This window comes from Phoca vitulina, unplaced genomic scaffold (genome assembly GCF_004348235.1).
Source record: "Phoca vitulina isolate PV1807 unplaced genomic scaffold, GSC_HSeal_1.0 scaffold67, whole genome shotgun sequence".
NCBI classification, from domain to species: Eukaryota; Metazoa; Chordata; class Mammalia; order Carnivora; family Phocidae; genus Phoca; species Phoca vitulina.
The window spans coordinates 742197-763783 of record NW_022589770.1 but is presented as its reverse complement, the minus strand read 5'-3'; the positions used below and the strand labels follow the sequence as shown (position 1 = coordinate 763783).

Here is a 21587-nt window from a genome sequence, read left to right as displayed (position 1 = left end):
ACTACCCGAGCAGGAAGAATACAGGTTGAAGGCAAAAGGGATAGGGCAAGACTCAGGGAAGTCCTCTCAAATTTGATTTTCAGAAGCAAGAAAAATTAGTTTTGTTCACAGAATTTCAATCTATGAAGCAAGGAGCAAAAGAATAAAAATCTCCTACCAGAAGTCTTTCAGGACTTGAAAATTATCTTGGATTTCCTGAACCTGTCCTACCTGTCCTAGATTCAAATTCTCTGAACCATTTTTTAGATCATGTATCTTGATTCTGGAATGTGTATGTGTGTGTGAGAGAGAGACAGACAGACAGACAGTGAGAATACCAAGAAGTCAAAACAGCTTCCCCAAAGAAGTGGCAAGCCAGTCACATTAAGCTGATTCCAATTAAGTATATTACCATCTAACTTTCCAGTCTCAAAGAGAAAATCTTTTCATATTTAAACACTCAAAGGGCACCTGGGTGGCTCAGTTGGTTAGGCAACTGCCTTCGGCTCAGGTCATGATCCTGGAGTCCCTGGATCAAGTCCCGCATCGGGCTCCCTGCTCAGCGGGGAGTCTTTTTTGCCCCTGACACTTCCCCCTCTCATGTGCTCTCTCTCTCAAATAAATAAATAAAATCTTTAAAAATAAAATAAAATAAACACTCAAAAAATCACCACTACCCCATGACTTATTTGCATCTCTACTTTCAAAAACCTGGTGGATGACAAAATTATTTGTTGTCTTTTTCATAAGCTGGCTAATGCCAAGGAAAACGACTTCTAAAGTCATGCATGTTCTTGCTTTTCAAATGAAAAAAAAAAAAAAAAAAAAAAGACTCCAAAAAGTTATGCTTGCCTCTAATTTATGGAAATCAAAAATGTAACCAATCCCCACAGAGAGGCTGATGCTGGCTTAAGAAAGTTTGGTGGTGGGAATGCAAGCTGGTGCAGCCACCCTGGAAAACAGTATGGAGATTCCTCAAAAAGTTGAAAATAGAGCTACCCTGGGGTACCTGGGTGGCTCAGTCATTGGAGTCTGCCTTCGGCTCAGGTCATGATCCCAGGGTCCTGGGATCGAGCCCCGCATCGGGCTCCCTGCTTGGTGGGAAGCCTGCTTCTCCCTCTCCCACCCTCCTTGATTGTGTTCCCTCTCTCACTGTGTCTCTCTGTCAAATAAATAAAATCTTAAAAAAAAAAAAAAAAGAAGAAGAAAATAGAGCTACCCTACGACCCAGCAGTTGCACTACTGGGTATTTACCCCGAAGATACAAACGTAGTGATCCAAAGGGGTTCATGCACCCCAATGTTTATAACAGCAATGTCTATAATAGCCAAACTATGGAAAGAGCCAAGATGTCCATCAACAGATGAATGGATAAAGAAGATGTGATACACACACACACACACACACACACACACACACACACACAGGAATATTATGCAGCCATCAAAACAACACGAAATCTTGCCATTTGCAATGACGTGGGTAGAACTAGAGGGTATTATGCCAAGCAAAATAAGTCAATCAGAGAAAGACAAGTATCATATGATCTCACTGATATGAGGAATTTGAGAAATAAGACAGAGGATCATAAGGGAAGGGAGAAAAAAATGAAACAAGATGAAACCAGAGAGGAGGCGCCTGGGTGGCTCAGTTGGTTAAGCGACTGCCTTCGGCTCAGGTCATGATCCTGGAGTCCCGGGATCGAGTCCCGCATCGGGCTCCCTGCTCGGCAGGGAGTCTGCTTCTCCCTCAGACCCTCCCCCCTCTCATGTGCTGTCTTTCTCATTCTCTCTCTCTCAAATAAATAAATAAAATCTTTAAAAAAAAAAAAAAAAGATGAAACCAGAGAGGGAGACAAACCATAAGAGACTCTTAATCTCAGGAAACAAACTGAGGGTTGCTGGAGTGGAGGGGGGTGGGAGGGATGGGGTGGCTGGGTGATGGACACTGGGGAGGGTATGTGCTATGGTGAGTGCTGTGAATTGTGTAAGACTGATGAATCACAGACCTGTACCCCTGAAACAAATAATATATTATATGTAAAAAAAAAAAAAAAGAAGAAGAAGAAGAAAATAGTAGGAAGGGAAAAATGAAGGGGGGGGAATCGGAGGAAGAGACAAACCATGAGAGACTATGGACTCTGAGAAACAAACTGAGGGTTCTAGAGGGTAGGAGGATGGGGGGATGGGTTAGCCTGGTGATGGGTATTAAAGAGGGCACGTTCTGCATGGAGCACTGGGTGTTATACGCAAACAATGAATCGTGGAACACTACAACAAAAACTAATGATGTAATATATGGTGACCAACATAACATAATAAAATAAAATTTAAAAAAAAAAAAAGAAGAAAGTTTGGGTAGTGGGGGAGCAGATTCCTATCTATCATTTTCTCCACGCAAATTGGATTTCAGAAGCAAGAGAAATACAGAGAACTTTATGAAGCAAGACACAAAAGAATAAAGTCTGCCGCTGTCCACGAGCGAGCTGCTCCACCGCAGCCTGTCTTCAGGAAGGAGACTACTGCTCTAGTAACCCTAACGTAACTAAGAGAAGTGGCTCTGGGGACCTGTTTTAATTTCTTGCCTCTTTTAATTGCATTATCGAAAGAAAACTAACATTACTCTGTATTACTGTAGAACAAATATGGAAGAACAGTGAACCAATACCCTGACTCAACTCTCCCTTGATCAATCATTTCAGTATTTGATGCCTTAGAGTTTACTCATCTGCAAAACGGGGAGCTTGACCTATTACATCAAAGAATACCTTCAGCTATGAAAAACACATACATGGTTTCCTCGATGTAATTTACAAACGAGGAAACAGGCCAATAGAGATAACTAATTTGTCCAAAGTTACACAGCTACTAAGTGCCAGTGCCAGTCTCTAAAAAAAAAAAAAAGGTCTGTTTCATAACAGAGTCTGCCCTTTTAACTGTGGGGTATGTTCTCTTCACCAAAAGAGATCAGAATAGGTGTACAGAAAAATCAAGCAGTGAGAAAGCTACTACATCCTTCAATAATTCATACACCTTTTATTATTACCTTCAAGGCTGATTAACCAAGTACAGCATTTATCTTTGTGCCTGTGAGACATTCACACCCTGTTATTGCTCTGCAGTGTAGAGACACATACATCGTTTACCTCAATGCGTTTTCATTTAAGAAAAGCAAATCAGAAAAGATTTAACTACAACATGCTTTTTTAATTAAAAAGAACTGAAGCCAAAATCGGGAGTATGTATATAAACCACAAAAATCCCTTCAGGCGAAGAATAAAAAAGAACAGGATTCAGATAAGATGATCCCAGGGGATAGTGTGGAGAGAGAGAGAGAGAGAGAGAGAGAGAAGCTCCAGAAACTTGACCCTGGAAGAGGGGCATGATGGACAAAAGAAACAAGTCCCTTCTTTATCACGAGGAGGAACAGAAATCTAAAAAGAAAAAATACAGAAGGAGCATAAGGGAAATAAGACTCAGTAAGAAAAAGTTTCCAGCCTTAGCCCTGGGACCTATCTGCAAAGCAGATAAAGTCCATCTTAAAACTGGAATAGAGTGGAAGGCATGCTTACTAATGGTGACTGTTACTAAGATCTAGGATTTCCCTGATCTGGAGTTCCCTGATGCTTTCTTTACCAAAGCATTCAAAGGTCAAAACTACCTGAAAGGAAAATTCCACTTTATTTAATTTTTAACTTAAAAAAAATAATATATCACTACCCATTGTGTGAAATTCCCAATAGCAAGGCCTATATTAAATTATTCAGCTAGTATTCCAGTTTTGGTAGGTATGTTCTTTCAAAGAGTTAGCCTGGTCTCATAGCCACTGACATTTGAAACCCCTGATTTAGCACATTGGTCTTATCAAAAGTCCTCTTGCTTCCTATGCTTAAACCAGACCTTTACAGAGATCTATGGATGTTGCACAATAGTGTCATAAACTAAACACACAAAGCAGGGTGGCAGAACAAGAGGCTAAGCTAAACCTTTGAAAGGACATGGCTATTAAAAACTGGAATATTCTTTTTTTTTTTAATTTAAATTCAAGTTGGTTAACATATAGCATATTATTAGTTAAAACTGGAATATTCCAATAGCAAAATTTCGATAAAGTCTTATTTATTATTTCCCCAGACACTCCTGTCCCGACTATCTCAGACAAGATAGTTTTAACATCAAAATCACCTTTGTCTGGACCTATAAATAGTGCCATTCCTATAAATCGTGGTCCAGATGGTCCCTTGCACAAAGATGCTCGGCCTGTGGGATGAGGACAAGCTGAAATCCCACTCTGCTACGCTAGCTATGCTATGTTCCTTGGGCTAAGGCTTCACGGGGCAGGGAGGGTGGGGATATTTATTTCTGATTTGCCCAAAGACACTACAGACATCAGCCATATGGGTAGACTTGTCTCTATAACCCACCCAAATCTATCTCTTGAATCACCAAGAGTTATTGTTAAGACTGAAGTTTGTAAAGTTAACTGGATTTTCATTATATTCCATTTTTACTTTGACAGCAGTTGAAAGGACCAGTTTATCTTCTGGATAGGGCATCCTTATATTACTCAATCTTTCCATTAATGAAGGCTTTTTGTATTTAACCATTTCACACTACCACAGGCCCCCAGATGACCCGCTAAGGAGAGGGGAAGCAAGAATAACATTTATAAAGACACATCCCAAAATCTACACCTACAATTATTAAAATACAAAATTTTCCAAATAACAGATCTAACATGGCCCATCCAATTACAAAAAAACACTAGACCACCATATTTCCATAAGAGTCATCAGAGACATAAAGAGAAAATAAAAACATAGAACACCTTACTGGTAACTTCTTAACAAACAACTGAAATCTCTACATCAATCCTCTGAGGTGTGAGGACGTTTTTGAACTAAAATAAAGTCATGCAGTTTAAAACAAGAAATTCATGTGTAATACATTAAGTGCAAATACAAACATCCTGTGAGATCTCATCTACATGAGAAATACAATGGTGACAATTACTGGAGGGATTAAAATGATGTATTTTTTCTTCCTTCTGCTTTTCTAGAAAGTCTACATTTTTCTAAAGTTAGCACATATTTATTTTAAAAACAGGTAAAAAGTCAGATTCCTTCTTGGGGCTAAAACATGTTCTTTCCAGTAGAACACCATTATTATGTCAAAGTCTTGGAAGAGAAGTCTTTTATTTTCACCTTTCTAAGTAACAAAAACTATGATTTAAACCAAAGCATAATAAAAAACTACAGAAAAAAGAGGTCATTTCAATAAATAAAAGAATTACTTGCTGACTGGTTAACTAGGTCCCACGTTTTATTTAACAATTTCAAGTGGGAGGAGGGGATATTATGCTTATTTTAGATTTATACCAACCTAAAGCCCAAGGTAAATTAGCAGCAGATCCGAGAACTGAATTCGTGCCTTCAGATTTCAAATCAAACCTTCTTTCTATCACACCATGGCTGTGTCCCTCGTGGTGATACAGGTTATTATATTAAACCACCTACCACTTATCCTTACTCCTCAAAAATGAAACATGAATAGCTATTTCAAGAGTCTCAAACGTTTATTTTTTAAACAGATCCCACACTGTCAGGTTTTTGTATAACTTATGGGACAACAAAAACTCAGCTAATAAAATAAAATAAAATGTTAATTATAGCTTCTCTTCTCTACCCCCCCATCGCAAAATTTATTTTTACTTAGTATTATAGAGTATGAGCCAAAAACAATACCCAGTGGGGACAGTCAAGGCAAACAGCTGCTCTCATAAGCAGTTCCTTTACTAGGATGCTAGAAGTTACGGTAATAGATTCAGGTATATTAGATCAACTTCGTAAGCAGCTTTAAAAACAAGTACATAATGAAGTACGCGAGCCCAGAAGAGAGGGAAAAACTGAATCAACAGTTTTCAATTGTAATATCTGTGTATTTAAAAAGAGAAAGAATAGGGGAGCCTGGGTGGCTCAGTTGGTTAAGCGTCTGCCTTCAGCGCAGGTCATGATCCCAGGGTCCTGCGATCGAGTCCCGCATCGGGCTCCTTGCTCAACAGGGAGTCTGCTTCTCCCTCTCCCTCTGCTACTCTCTCTCTCTTTCTCCCTCTCTCTCTGTGTCAAATAAATAAAATCTTAATAAAATAAAATTAAAAGAGAAAGAATTGTTCATTTTTTAATTTGAAAATCTCCAAGATTTACATGGTTTCATTTTTTTTCTTTTCTATTCATTTCTTATTTTCTTGGCTTTTTGTGCACTGGGGGTGGGCATTAGGGGTAGGCTTACGTGTTGCTTTTCTTTCAAATATCACAGCATTTCCTTTCAAGACTAAATTAAGGCTCCCACATTTAGTCAGCTACACTGCGGCTCCTGGGAGGTCTACAGGAAGAACCGTGGCACGCCCTCCAATTCTGGGAGTTTAGACACACTCGACAGAATTTTTCCTAGTACACACTCAGGAACATCTATCTGTTTTTCTTTTCCACTGAGCCTTTGTTCAGTTTATGCAGTAAGCATATCTGAGCTGTGGACCTTGTGAAAAGTGTGCCCCACTTTTTTCCCTCCTTACTGAAAAGGTAAGTAGATAATTAGGAAGGAAGGAACAAATGAAGGCACGCAGATTGTGTTAGACCACAGCTATTTTGGGGGGCATATTTTTAAAAGTCCCCAGTGTCCTGCCATCAACTTCTGTGACTCTGGGTGAAATTAAACCATAAAACCACTAAATATGCTGAGTGACATAACTTTCTACTATGACCATGCTTTCCCTAAAAATTTACGAGACCAATGTTACATTTGGAATGAAGCCTCACAACTCTGACATTCTATTTATCATTTATATGTATGTTCTACTTTCATGATTTAATTTTCCAGGCGTGGGGGGAAGGGGATATAGAAAAGAGAAAACAGCACATACGACAGAAAATTAACCACAACTCTGACAAACAACCAAATAAATGAGGCAGCCTGCTTGATCCTACATTTATTTAAATAAATCACCTTTTACTGGTGCTGGAGAAAAACAGCAGCATCTTTTGAGGCAGGTAATTACAGGATGATATAGATCAGAAAATAACAAAAAGGCACACTTGTCCCAAAACAAATATCCAAAAATCGAATGAAGCTGTCCAGCAACAGCCACTAAAATAATCTTCCATGTATTATTTTCTTTGAGTCATTTTAAAAATAAGCAACCAGCTATCCATCCTCTGGGCACTATTGGGATGAGTTTGCCACAAAAACCACTTACATTTTTAGAAGCCCAAGTCTTGACAAATCAGTTCCTAAGAACATAATTTGTTACACACTGAAGAAAGCCTGAAAACACGGACCTTGGTTAAAGAGGCTTCCGTATCTTGTTGTAACCTTTCCAAATGCAAGTATGTGGGAAGAATACCCATAAATTTAAGTTGAAACTGAAACATTTAGAATATTTCCAATTTAAAATACATTAAAATGTGGTCTTCGAGAGGAAATGAAAATAGCTTTTAAACATATGAAAAGATGCTCATCATCATTCATAAGTGAAATCTGAGTTAAAAATTAGATATTTTTCACTCATCCGATGGGGGGGGGAAGAGTTTAATAAATCACCGTGTGGAGAAATAGGTACTCTCACACATTGTTGATGCAAGCACAGAGTAGTATAACCTCTTTGACAGGCAATTTGTATATGTCCATCAAAATTTAACTTCCACTTTGCCTCGGAGCCATGGTTTTACTCCTAGGAATTTCTCCTACAGATATACTCATCTTTGTGCACAAAGAACTATGTAAAAGGTTATTCACTACAGCTTTGTTGGTGGCCTGAAGGAAGACGGACTGCATGTCATTTTGTATTACATGTGTATTTACCTATTTAAAAAAAAATGTAAACTTTGCGGGGGGGTGGGGGGAGAATGTGATCTACACTGTTTAGAAATTAGAAGTGTTCTAAATTCCCCTACAAAAGGAAATACTAAATGGCCCTAGACAAGATTCATTCCAGAACCCTGCAATAAAGTGCTATGTTCAGATGGCTTGCACAGCTGTATTAGTGAAAGCTCCTTATCATGAGATCCCTCTGGTCCTTTAATAACCAAAACCCCTTGGTGGGGGACTGCCGTGGACTTGAATGCCACTTCACAATAAGCAGTGTTTCAAAAAGATCCCAATTTATTCCTTGCAAAAACATATCCTATATAAATGTAACTGTCACTCTGAGAAGCAGGACTGCATTATGCTGCAGACTTAACACAGACTGTAAGCATGTTCCCCATGTCTTCTCCAGCAAAGTCTGCCAAATGGGCGTCTGAAATGTCCTATTGAAACAGGTGGTGTCTGAACAGAATTGGATTTCTGCCTATAGAAACCCTAGTTTTAACAACTGCTGTGGTTAGTTTTAATTTTCAGTCCTCAAAATTAACTGCTTGCCAGTGATTCAGAAATAGACTGAACAACATGTTTAGACTTTGGCCTGTTTAATTGAGGAAAGCAAGCAAGCAAGGGGAAAAAAAAATCTACCAATCCTACCACCATTCCATAAAGAACAACAGAACCACAGCAGACCATTTGATTTCCAGGCCAAAAACAGGGGAGCAGCTATAACATAAACTTGATTCTCCAAAGATACTTGTCCCTTTTGTGCTTTCTTCATAGAAGCATAAGGATACGGCTACCATGCTGAACATGCTACTTAGGAAATCTTGTAAGAAGCCTTATATGATTTGCTAGAAATTTAGAATTAAGAACAATGATAAGAACTAATAATTTTTCTAATGAAAACTTACATCTTAAACGATATTCTGAACAGATCTTTGTTTCACATTACACAAGCAAAATACAAGCTGCCAGAACGAAACTCCTTGAAAAGAGATACCGTGGGCTAATATTCTTTAAATCCAACACAGGTCCACCAATGTGCTAGTCACACTAACTGGTGGTAAAGACGTCTTCCTGTGACTAAATCTAGAACAGCTTACACTACCCAGCACACCTTTTTCAGGGTACTTTAAGTGCTCGACATACACATGGTTAAAGATCTGTTAATTTTCTAAACCGACAAAGGAAAAAGAACCAAGGGGCTGGGTCTCTGTTAAGTGTCACACACCATGTTTGGACATTCCCAATGAGGAAAACACAGTCTCACCCATTTCACGGATGACAAACTGAGATTCAAAGAGATGTCATTATTTTCTTCAGACAGAAGATGACAAAGATGAGCTTTTTACTTAAGTCTGCCTGATTTCGAAACTTTTCCAACGGTATCACACTCCCTCCCCACAGGAAATCCCAGAGAGCTGAGTTAGTAGAATGATGACTTTCAGCTATAGGACGTACACTATCTGCATCTTAACTTTGCCAACACCCAAAAGAAAAACTCATCCCCTTTCATTCAGTCAAATGTAATGGATGTCAAGCCCTTCAGCAATTTTTCAGTAGGACTGAATTCTAGCTACTAAGAAGGTGATCAACTAAATAAAAACAAAATCATCTACTGTGATCATAAATCCTTAAAAAAAATCCTGACATCCTAAACAGTATTTTGAAAATCATTCAAAAAGGATTCATCAGTTCATTTATATAAAAACAAGTAGAAATATTCTCAGTGGAATTCAGAGGTACTTCTCAATGGGGTATATTTGGTCCTTTTGCTTAAAATCCAAGGACAAATGAACATATCAAGTTTTACCCTCAAAAGTTTATTGCTCACTGTCCTCTACCCTTCTACCAAACAAAAAATAAAATAAGATCTCAAAATAAAAAGCAGTCTCCTCTCAGGAGCTCTCAGATTGTTCTTTTCCATTTCCTGACCCCTACCTTCTGCCTTTTACTTAAGGCCTGACAGGGGCTAGATCCCAAACCAAATCTACAATTTCCCTAGCAGCTCCAATAAGGTCTCTCATTTAGAGGAAACTACCTTTAGGGTCTTGTAAATGAAATCATTCTGTATTCCAATTTTCTCAGAAAACAATGCTTAATTACAAATGTGTCCTTCCCTCAAAAGTTACTCTTTTTTCTTTTAAAGCAAAATACCCAAAATATATATTAGGGACTATTCAACAGAAGAACATAGGGTACATTTCGTTGAGACTATTTAGAAATGAGTTGCAACATTAAAAAAAAAAAAAAAAAAAGAGAAAAAAATCCAGTGGAAAAAATGTTATGGACCAAAAAAAAAAAAAAAAAAATTGTCATGTAGTTAGTGGCTTATAGGTTTTGAAAGTAGAAAAAAAATCTACAATTTTTCAAGATTCTTCTGGTAAAAAGCTCTTTGGAATCATTTTCTTTTAATGTTAAAAGCATTTTTCTAAGATGCTACTAGCTCTAAAAACAACCTTTCTGATCTCTTGAAAAGCCAAGTGCAACTTTTAATAGTGTTATGTACTTTCTGTTTAAAAGAAAAAATAAGGAGAAGGAACCATAGTCCAAACAGTAGGCTTACTCCACTCATGCCTGAAGCTATAATGATTTCGCACAGTACATACATATGATAAGGATTGAGTTTTTCCTGTAAAGGCAGAATATATACATCTATGTCACACATATAATGGTTAAGTGTAAGAAACACAGCACCCCTCTCTCACCCTAAAACCCAGGGAGGGGAAAAAATGTTTATCTGAAGAGACATAGTCATGAACAAGATTTCTAATAACAAACATCAGAACCAAAGCAACAAATTTACAATAACGTGGATGGAACTAGAGGGTATTATGCTAAGCGAAATAAGTCAATCAGAGAAAGATAATTATCATCTGATCTCACTGATATGAGGAATTTGAGAAACAAGACAGGATCATAGGGGAAGGGAGGGAAAAATGAAACAAGACAAAACCAGGAGTCCCTGGGGGGTTCAGTTGTTAAGCATCTGCCTTTGGCTCAGGTCATGATCCCAGGGTCCTGGGATCCAGCCCCGCATTGGGCTCCCTGATCAGCAGGAAGCCTGCTTCTCCCTCTCCCACTCCCCCTGCTTGTGTTCCCCTCTCTTGCTGTGTCTCTCTCTGTCAAATAAATAAATAAAATCTTAAAAAAAAAAAAAAAAAAGACAAAACCAGAGAGGGAGACAAACCATAAGAGACTCTTAATCTCAGGAAACAAACTGAGGGTTGTTGGAGTGGTGGGGGGTGGGAGGGATGGGGTGGCTGGGTGATGGACACTGGGGAGGGTATGTGCTATGGTGAGTGCTGTGAATTGTGTAAGACCAATGAATCACAGACGTGTACCCCTGAAACAAATAATACATTATATGTTAATTAAAAAAAAAAACACAAAGGCAACAAAAGCAAAAATAAACAAGTAGAACTATATCAAACTAAAAAGCTTCTGCAAAGCAAGGGAAATCAGCAACACAAAATGAAAAAGGCAACCTACAGAGGAAAGTATTTGCAAATCATCTAAGGGGTTAATATCCAAAATATATAAAGAATTCATACACCTCGGGGCGCCTGGGTGGCTCAGTCGTTAAGCGTCTGCCTTCCGCTCAGGTCATGATCCCAGGGTCCTGAGATCGAGCCCCGCATCAGGCTCCCTGCTCCGCGGGAAGCCTGCTTCTCCCTCTCCCACTCCCCCTGCTTGTGTTCCCTCTCTCTCTCTCTCTCTCTCTGTCAAATAAATAAATAAAATCTTTAAAAAAAAAAAAAAAAAAGAATTCATACACCTCAATGGCAGAAACTACAGTCTGATTTCAAAATCTGCCTAAGAAGATACACAGATGGCCAAGAGGTAGATAAAAAGGTGCTTAACATTACTAATCATCAGGGAAATGCAAATCAAAATCACAGTGAGATATCACCTCACACTTGTTAGGCTATTATCAAAAAGATAAGAAATGATAAGTATTGGAGATGATGTGGAGAAAAAGGAACCCTTAATGCTCTGTTGGTGGGATTGTACACTGGTACAGCCACTATGGAAAACTAAATATATAGGTTTCTCAAAAAAATTAAAAAGAGAACTACCATAGGATCCAGCAATCCCGTGTGTGCGTGTATGTGTGTGTGTACAAAGGAAAATTAAAAACAGGATATTGAAAAGATATCTGTGCTTCTATGTCCACTGCAGCATTATTTACAATAGCCAAGATCTGGAAACAACCTAAGTGAATGGAGAGAATAATGGAATATTATTCAGCTATGAGAAAGGAGGACATCGTGCCATTTGTGACAACATGGATAAAACTTGAAAGCATTAAACTAAGTGAAAGTCAGACAGAGAAAGACAGATACTCTATGATATCACTTATATGTGGTATCTTAAAAAGCTGAACTCCCAGAAACAGAGACTAGAATGGTAGCTACCAGGTGCTGGAAGGTGGGGGAAAATGAGGAGATGCTGGTCAAACAGTACAAATGTTCACTTATAAGAAGAGTAAGTGGAATGCAATGGAAAGCAATTATGTATGGCAATTATAATTAATATTATTGAATTGTATATTTCAAAGTTACAAAGAGAGGGGTGCCTGGGTGGCTCAGATGGTTGAGCGTCTGCCTTCGGCTCAGGTCATGATCCCAGAGTCCTGGGATCGAGTCCCGCATCGGGCTCCCTGCTCCTTGGGAGCCTGCTTCTCCCTCTGCCTCTCTCTGTCTCTCATGAATGAATAAATAAAATCTTTAAAAAAAAAATTAAATAAATAAATAAATAAATAAACAAAGTTACAAAGAGAGTAGACCTTAAATGTTTTCACCAAAAAAGAAATGGTAATTAGGTAACATGATGAAGAGGATAGCCAAAGCTATGGTGGTAATCATTCTGCAATATACAAATGTACAAAATCAATACAATGTACATCTTAAAGTTATACAATGGTATATGCATGTCAATTATGTTAATAAAGCTTAAAAGAAAGATTTCTCTTTTTTTTTGTCTAAGATTTTATTTATTTGACAGAGAGAGACACAGCAAGAGAGGGAACACAAGCAGGGGGACTGGGAGAGGGAGAAGCAGGCTTCTCGCCAAGCAGGGAGCCTGATGTGGGGCTCGATCCCAGGACCCCGGGATCATGACCTGAGCCGAAGGCAGACACTTAACGGCTGAGCCACTCAGGCGCCCCAAGAAAGATTTCTAATAAAATCAAAATGGCTGATAAGTTAGTAACACAATGACAGGCTGCATTAATATCAAGACAATGATAAATATTTACATACCAGGTAAAAACAATACAAGGTAGCCAAAAATCTAGGTAAGCCAAAAAAATGTTTATTAGTCTATAGATTCCCACATTTCCATAAAAGACTAATTTTCCCATACTAACTGGACAGAATCTATAGGATTACTATTATTTCAAACACATTTTTAAATTTTAATTTTACCCCAAAATTTACTGGTATCAGTCTCTTAAAGAATTTATGTTAAGTAACTGGTTTGCCTGAATATTTCACATTTCAACTTATTTTAGAGGTGTCAAGACACAATCTAAGCCTAACAGAAACAAATCTACAGGCTTCAAACAGCACTTCAAGAAATACAAAGAAGGAAAGTCAAGGAGGACAGTTCTGAGAGAAAGGCTGAGAAGAGGAAGACAGAACTCTACTGGAGACCTTATCGGGATGCAGCCGTGCACTCTGCGGCATTATCACTGACCTGTAACCTCTTCAGCTTGCAAGCAAGCCCTGAGTGCTCTGGGACTAAGTGGTGTTTCAAAAAGTTCTTGTATCATATTTACTCTTTCCTACGACTCTTATCAGAAGCCTGAGGTACTCAAGTTTCAGAATCCACAGACTCCGATCACCCACCTAACGACATATCCGAGAGGAATAATGAGCAGCATAAAATGCCACCAACATAAAAAGAAAATAATAACAATCAGGATTTAAAATGGACCAACTCATTTTTTTGATCGAAGTATAGTTGACATACAATACCGTCCTAGTTTCAGGTGTACAACATAGTGATTCGACAGCTATACATATTATGAAATGCTCGCCATGATAAGTGTAGTCACCATCTGTCACCATACAAAGTCATTACAAGCTTACTAACTAAATTCCCTATGCTATACTTTCATCCTCGTGACTTATTTATTTTATAACTAGAAGTTTGTACCTCTTAATCCCCTTCACATTTTTCACCAGTCCCCTACCCTCCTCCCCTCTGGCAATCACCAGTTTGTTCTCTGTATTTGCAAGTCTGTTTCTGTTGGTTTTATTTTGTTTGTCTGTTTGACTTGTTTTTTTTTCATTCCAGATCTAAGTAAAATCATGGTATTTGTCTTTCTGTCTAACCTACTTCACTTAGCAGAATATCCACCTCCTGGGTCCATCCATGTTGTTATGAATGGCAAGATTTCATTCTTTCTTTATTGCTGAGTAATATCCCATTACATATATGTACCACATCTTCCTTACCCATTCATCTATCAATGGACACAGAGTGCTTCATGGCTAGTGTAAATAATGCTGCAATAAACATAAGGGCGCATATATCTTTTCAAACTAGTGTTTTCATTTTCTTTGGGCAGATAACCAGGGATGGACCAGTTCACTTTTAAGGGCACAGCCACAGGTAAATAGCATCAACACTGTGTTCTTGATAACTATAAAAAGAATAAAATAGGTTTTAAAAAAAACACCACTTCCTTAATAAATATATAATAAATCTCTAACTTTAAAATGAGTTGCATTACAGGGGCACCTGGGTTAAGCGTCCGGCTCTTGATTTCAGCTCAGGTCATGATCTCAGGGTCCTGAGATCAAGCCCCATGTCGGGCTCCATGCTCAGTAGGGAATCTGCTTGATGATTCTCTCCCTCCCTCTCTCTCTGCCCCTCCGCCTACTCACGCTTGCTTGCACTGTCTCTTTCTAAAATAAATAAATAAATCTTAAAAAAAAAAAGAAAAATGAGTTGTATTACAAAAGGCCATTTCTTCATGAAGACACATTTCCCCATAAAATACTATAAGTGGTGGTTTATTTCCAAACCTGGCCCAATACCTATTTAACCCATAATGTACTGACATAGTAGAGTACTGAATGAAATGTGGTAAAGGGACTTACAATGCTTCAAATGCATATTAGTATTTCAGCTGAAAGGATAGGATCTTGGCAAAATAGGACTCCAAAAAATGGACTTCACGAGTTCCACATAACCCAAAATGTTCACACAGCTGTACATATGGGTGATTTTCTTATGAGAGGGTCCACAGCTTCTCCAAGTGGTTGTCTCTAACCCCACAAAAAGGGGTTTCAATAAAGGGAAAACACTTCTGTGCTATACAAAACCAAACTCTTCCCTACATAGCCCTCAGATAGAGCTTATGAGAGAAATGAGGCATTTTGCAAAGTTATGATCCACATATGTTTACACATATGATAAGAGCATCGAGGCAAAGCTATCAAAAACCTTCCAGAAAAACTAAGTGAAGGAAATTCTAGAGTAAAGAATGCATTTCAACATTTTATGGGGTCAGAACTGTCCACATAAGATGACACAGGAAGTTCATCTGAAGTGGAAAGAGGATGATGGTCCAAATGGCACCCATTGTAGACTTCCATGAGTCAGTAGCATTTGTCTGCACAGCTGACTTAGCTGCAAGCAAACATTCCGTACATTTGTGTCTGCACAAAACCCCACTTAAAAATCGTTCCCCATCCTAGCCAAATCACACAGGCAAAACTTGGTTACCATGATCTTTAAAAAAAAAAAAAAGAAAAATCCGGGGTGCCTGGGTGGCTCAGTCAGTTAAGCGTCTGCCTTTGGCTCAGGTCATGATCTCAGGGTCCTGGGATTGAGTCCCGCATTGGGCTCCCTGCTCAGCGGGGAGTCTGCTTCTCTCCCTCTCCCTCTGCATCACCTCTGCCCATGTTTACTCTCTCGCTCTCTCTTTCTCTCTCAAATAAATAAATAAAATCTTTAAAAAAAAAAAATGAGGGGCGCCTGGTGGCTCAGTCGTTAAGCGTCTGCCTTCAGCTCAGGTCATGACCCCGGGGTCCTGGGATCGAGCCCCACATCGGGCTCCCTGCTCGGCGGGAAGCCTGCTTCTCCCTCTCCCACTCCCCCTGCTTGTGTTCCCTCTCTCGCTGTGTCTCTCTCTGTCAAATAAATAAATAAAACATTAAAAAAAAAAAAGAAAGAAAATCCATCTTTTACCTACACACAATTCAAATAAACAAAAATGTGTATTTAAATAACCCAAGCCTGTCACATGAATTACTATACTTTTTCTATTAATTTTTCCCAAGAAAATCTGGACAACAACCTCTTTTTATATAATTTTAAACAGGACTTTCAACTTTACCAAAAAGTTTCTATAAACTGATATGACAAAGTTCAGACATTGTTCTTTGCTTAACTGAGGAAAGTTTATTGTTTTTGGCTTTTTGTTAAAATAGATTTGAGCTGCACAGACTATCAAGCTATTCCAACCAACAGCATAATTTCAGATTCATACCTATGTAAAATATTCATGTTTGCTTACCTCTTCATCCCAAACCAGGAGTCCACAGCTAAGTCATTAAGGTCCTTCCTCTCTCTTACCTCTCTCAAAACATTAGTACACTTCTTAACACACTAGCAACTAGTTTTTGAACTGAAGGCTTTTCACAAGGCAGTGCCCACTTACCCCTCCTGCCTTCAGCAACTTTCTTCTAAACTCCTCTGTGGGGTTGTTGAAAGTTAGCTTTTCACAGCGGAGGTGATTCACTGGTGGATGGCCTTCAAGATGCAGGAATAAGTCATAATCAAAGCGGACTTTCTTAGGTTCTTCCTAGAGATTAAAAAAAATTTTAAGAAAGAAAGAGACAGTTAAGCATATACAAATTTTGAAAGCAAAGTTTTATTCTTCAGAAGGAACAGAAAAGACCCAGGTAACCAACAGCTATTGTGTCAAAGTACTGGAAAAAGAAAATTCTCATGGGATTATCTACAAAGCAAAAGGCAAATACCTAATGAATCGGTCTCTTGTTTTCTGAGAGAATAAACTCATCATTTTTCCTGTAATATCTCAAGTGGTAACACCACCAACACAACCACCCAACTAGAAACCTAAGATACCCCCGAAGCCACTTCCTCCCTTTCCCACACCACCCCCTCCACCCATCAGCGACAACTGCCATTTTCTCTCCTAAATATTTCTCGAACAAACCCTCTAACCCATAACTCTTATTCACTGCCCAAACTATAATAAGCTCCTTTCTCTAGTAGGTCCTTCCTACTTCAGGACAGATTTATCTTCAATTCCTCCTTCATTTAGGCCTCACAATTATCCATATGAAACAAAAATCTAGCCATTTCACAGCTTGATTAAAACTTCAAAAGCTGGGGCACCTGCGTGGCTCAGTTGGTTGGGCAACTGCCTTTGGCTCGGGTCGTGATCCTGGGGTCCTGGGATCGAGTCCTGCATTGGGCTCCCCCTGCATCTCCCTCTGCCTCTGCCTGCCACTCTCCCTGCTTGTGTGTGTGCACGCACGCTCGCTCTCTCTCTCTCTGTGTGTCAAATAAATAAATAAAATCTTTAAAAAAACAAAACAAAACTTCAAAAGCTGCCAACTGCCACTAGGATAAAAATCAAAGCTCACTTGAATGCCTCATAAGGGCTTTCAGAACTTGGCTCTTGGCTCTTCATCCCACCACACTGCGTCCACCCATCTCCTGGTCCAGCAACACGCGCTGTTGGGTGTTCCCAGCATTTCCTATGTTCTAGGCTAACTCTGGGATTCACCTTTGCTTTGTGTTACCACCCTCATTGCCCGCCTCCATTCCTCCACCTTTGTGTCACCTGGGTAACTTCTACTCCTCCTTCTCCATTCAGGTTTCACTTTGGAGACAGATTCCTAGAACCCACTCCCAATTTCCCACTGCCTCTCCTCTGCTCTGAGTGCATCTCTCTCCTCCTTGCCACATCTTAGGGTAACCATCCTATCCTGTCTCTTTATCCTGCTTAATCATAAGATTCTTGAAAGTAGGAGCAATGGTTGAATCATCCTTGCACCCCTGACAACTAGTTTAGCACTGGTGCATAGCAGAAATGCAATAAATATCTATGAAATGAACCAGGAGGATGAAATAGCATCAGATTCATGAGAACACAACCATCAGAATTTCATGATACTCAAGTTCTACTCTCGAGCCATTATTTTAGTTAGCTAAACACTTAAACCTCTCTACACACGGATTCTGAAGCATTCCAGGTGCAATGAAGACTAAGGATAATGACAATAACTAATATGAATGTTAACAGTGATCTCATTTAATTCTCATAGCTCGCCTCTAGGTCACCTGTGAGCCCTGTTTTGCAGGTATGGAAATTAAAGGACTGGAATTTGTTATATTACTTTATATAAAAATGTCTTTTGTGTTACAAATATTAACCATCCCTGTGAAGTGTTATCATTTTTTTTTCATTTGTCATTAGCTTTGCCATTTTGTTTATTTTTAATAGCTTTATTGAGAAATAATTCACAAGCCATAAAATCCATGCTTTAAAATATACAATTTAGTGGTTTTCAGTATACTCACAGAAGTATGAAACCATCACCACCATCTAATTTTAGAACATTCTCATCATTCCAGAAATAAAACTCAAATACATTAGTAGTCATTTCCCATCCCCCCCCAGATCCTGCATCACCTTGTACCACTAATCTATTTCTGTTTCTCTAGAGTTGCCTGTTCTGTGGACTTGGCATTTCATACAAATATATGAACATACATAAAATACATACATGATATGTAATCCTTTGTGACTGTCTTCTTTCATTTGGCATGATTTTCCAGGGGTCATACATGCTGTAATGTGTCAGTAGTTCCTTTTTTACGGTTGAATAATATTCCATTGTATGGGTATCCCAGTATTTGTTTATCCACTTGTTGGATAGACATGTGTATTTTTTCTTTTTTTTAAGATTTTATTTATTTATCAGAGAGAGAGAGAGACAGAGGCAGGCGGAGGGAGAAGCGGAGGGAAAAGCTCCTCAGCAAGGAGCCCGATGTGGGACTCGATCCCAGGACCCTGGGATCATGACCTGAGCCGAAGGCAGAGGCTTAACCGACTGAGCCACCCAGGCGTCCCTGTATTTTTTCTTTTTAGCCACTGTGAATAGTGCTGGTATGAACATTTGTGTACAAGTTTTTATGTAGATGTGTATTTTCATTTCTCTGGGGTAAACACCTAACGGTAGAATTTCTGGGTCTTGCTGTAACTCCATGTTTAACGTTTTTACAAACTGCATTACTGTTTTCCACAGTGGCTGCACCATTTTAAAATCTCAATAGCAGTGTATGAGGTATATATGTTTTTTAATATATAACATATTCAAATTTTACACAGATAAATGTTTTTCTTAAAAAAAAATTTGTGGGGCACCTGGGTGGCTCAGATGGCTAAGCGTCTGACTCTTGATTTCGGCTCAGCTCATGATCTCAGGGCCGTGAGATGGAGCCCCACGACACGCTCTGCGCTGGGTATGGAGCTTGCTTGGGATTCTCTCTCTCCCTCTGCCCATCCCTCCCCAGTTCACTCTAAAAAAAATTTTCTTTATTTAAAGATTTTATGTATTTATTTGTGAGAGAGAGAGAGAGAGTGTGCACACAAGCACGGGGAGCGGCAGGCAGAGGGAGAAGCAGGCTTCCCGCAGAGCAGGGAGCCCGATGCGGGGCTCGATCCCAGGACCCTGGGGTCATGACCTGAGCCGAAAGCAGATGCTTAACCGACTGAGCCACCCAGGCATCCCTAAAAAAATTTTTCTTTATTTAAAAAAAACAGTTTGTTATATTACTATTGTGATGAAACAAAGTGATTTGAACCTACTTCTTTTGACTCAAAAGTCTTAGCACCTGAAACTGTCAAAATGTTGGCATCTCCTGCTACAAATTTACAGTTTCCACCTCCTCATCCACACTTCCCCACATCAGTCTCCACTCATTCGCTCACTAGCAAGCAGGCCTGAAATCTGCTCCTTCCCTCTTTCATCAGGATAACCTTTCTCCCCTGGTTTTCCTCACACTTAACTGGCATTCCTTCCTAGTCTTCTTCCCTGACCCTTAGGCGTCCTTTAACTTTAGGCAAAGTTCCCCAAGGAGCGGACACCCATTCACAGGGGGTCACTTCTACCTACAGGACAATGACTCCCCTATCTATACCTCCAGCCCAGCTCCCACCTGATGGCCAGATGTACGTGTTCCACAGTCTACCCACATCTCCACTAAGTTGACCCACGGCAACAGCAAAGTCATGGATTATCTTAACCTGAGCTTATCTTCATCTGTCCTTTCTCCTATCCTCTGTATCTTGGCAAGCAGAAATCCTAACTTCTTATCAAAGTTAAAATACAGAAAAACCATCCCCAGCTCTTCCTCCTCCTTCGCTCACCACACTCAAATAGTCTCCCAGTTCTACTTAGAATCCCCCCTTAGGAACTCTCAAATTCAGCCCCTTTGTCCAGTCGCCATACCCTTGCCTTAGCTTAGACCTTCATCACTCCTCACCTGGTCATCTCCTCTATTTTTGAACCCACCCCATTCTACCTCCCACAGTGACAAGACAGTGATTTTCCCAACAGAAAAACCAGATTACATCTTTTCATTGATATAAATGCCTTTAATGACTCATCATTTCCCACAGGATAAAATCCCACTTCCTTGGAATAACCATCTTAGTCCTTTAATACCTTCCCTGCATTTCCTTTGTTCTCTCACGACACCCTGTGCTTCCATAATTGTGAAGCACTTGCGGTTCCCAATACTTTACATTATCTCATTCATTTTGCCTTTCACATGTACTGCTCCCCACGCCTACACTGTCTTCCCTCCCAACACACCTCTCCTCCCTTGCTTGCTTAATGCACTCATTATTCACAACACAGCTAAAGCATGAAATCCACTGGAAAGTCTTCCTAATATTTCCAATCCAATCTGTATTAGACATCCCTCTCACAGCGTTCCTTTATTAATGTAATTATCACATTGAATTATGATCATTTTTTACTTACCTGCCTCTCCTCTAAATTGTAAAACAGTCAACACACCTTAGAATTTAATTAAAAACATAAGAAGGGCTGCTTTCTGCCTTATAATTGGGTCTATAAATTTGTAAAGCCTTTGGGGAAGACAATTTGGCAGTATCTATCAACATGCTAACCCAGTAATTCTAAGAATCTCTTCCACAAAAATATTCAAATATGTGTGCAAAGATATAGATGATAAAATGTTCGTGGTAGCATTGTTTGTAATGGTAAAAAAAAAATTGAAATGATCTTCAAGTGAGTATATCATACCATTGAATACCACACAGATGTTTAAAAATACAGATTTGGAAATACCGCCAAGTGGATTAAAGGTAACTCACAGAAAATATTAAAGTATGATATATTATGCCCCTGCCAATCTCTACTCAACATAGATTTTATCTGGGCAAATGCATGGGGTAATCGGGAAAAGCTGTACCAAATAGTTAATAATGATTAAACGGAGTCAAAAGACATACTCCTGCAGGGGTGCCTGGGTGGCTCAGTCAGTTAAGTGTCTGCCTTTGGCTCAGGTCACGATCTCAGGAGTCCTGGGATTGAGCCCTGTGTCTGGCTCTGTGCTCAGCAGGGAGTCGGCTTCCCCTCTCACTCACCCTCTGTGTGCGCTCTCTCTCTCTCTCCCCCAAATGGATAAATAAGATCTTTAAAAAATATATATATATACACATAT

At 39.3% G+C, this 21587-nt stretch overlaps 1 protein-coding gene across 1 annotated transcript in view; it reads right to left on the bottom strand.

Annotated features, from left to right (window-relative positions):
• MLLT3 (MLLT3 super elongation complex subunit) overlaps positions 1-21587 on the bottom strand; it is a 288667-nt gene that overhangs the window by 105477 nt on the left and 161603 nt on the right. The window contains exon 4 of the mRNA XM_032392353.1: positions 16516-16659. Within this exon, the coding sequence (XP_032248244.1) occupies positions 16516-16659 (144 nt within the window). The remainder of the gene's footprint in view (positions 1-16515; positions 16660-21587) is intronic.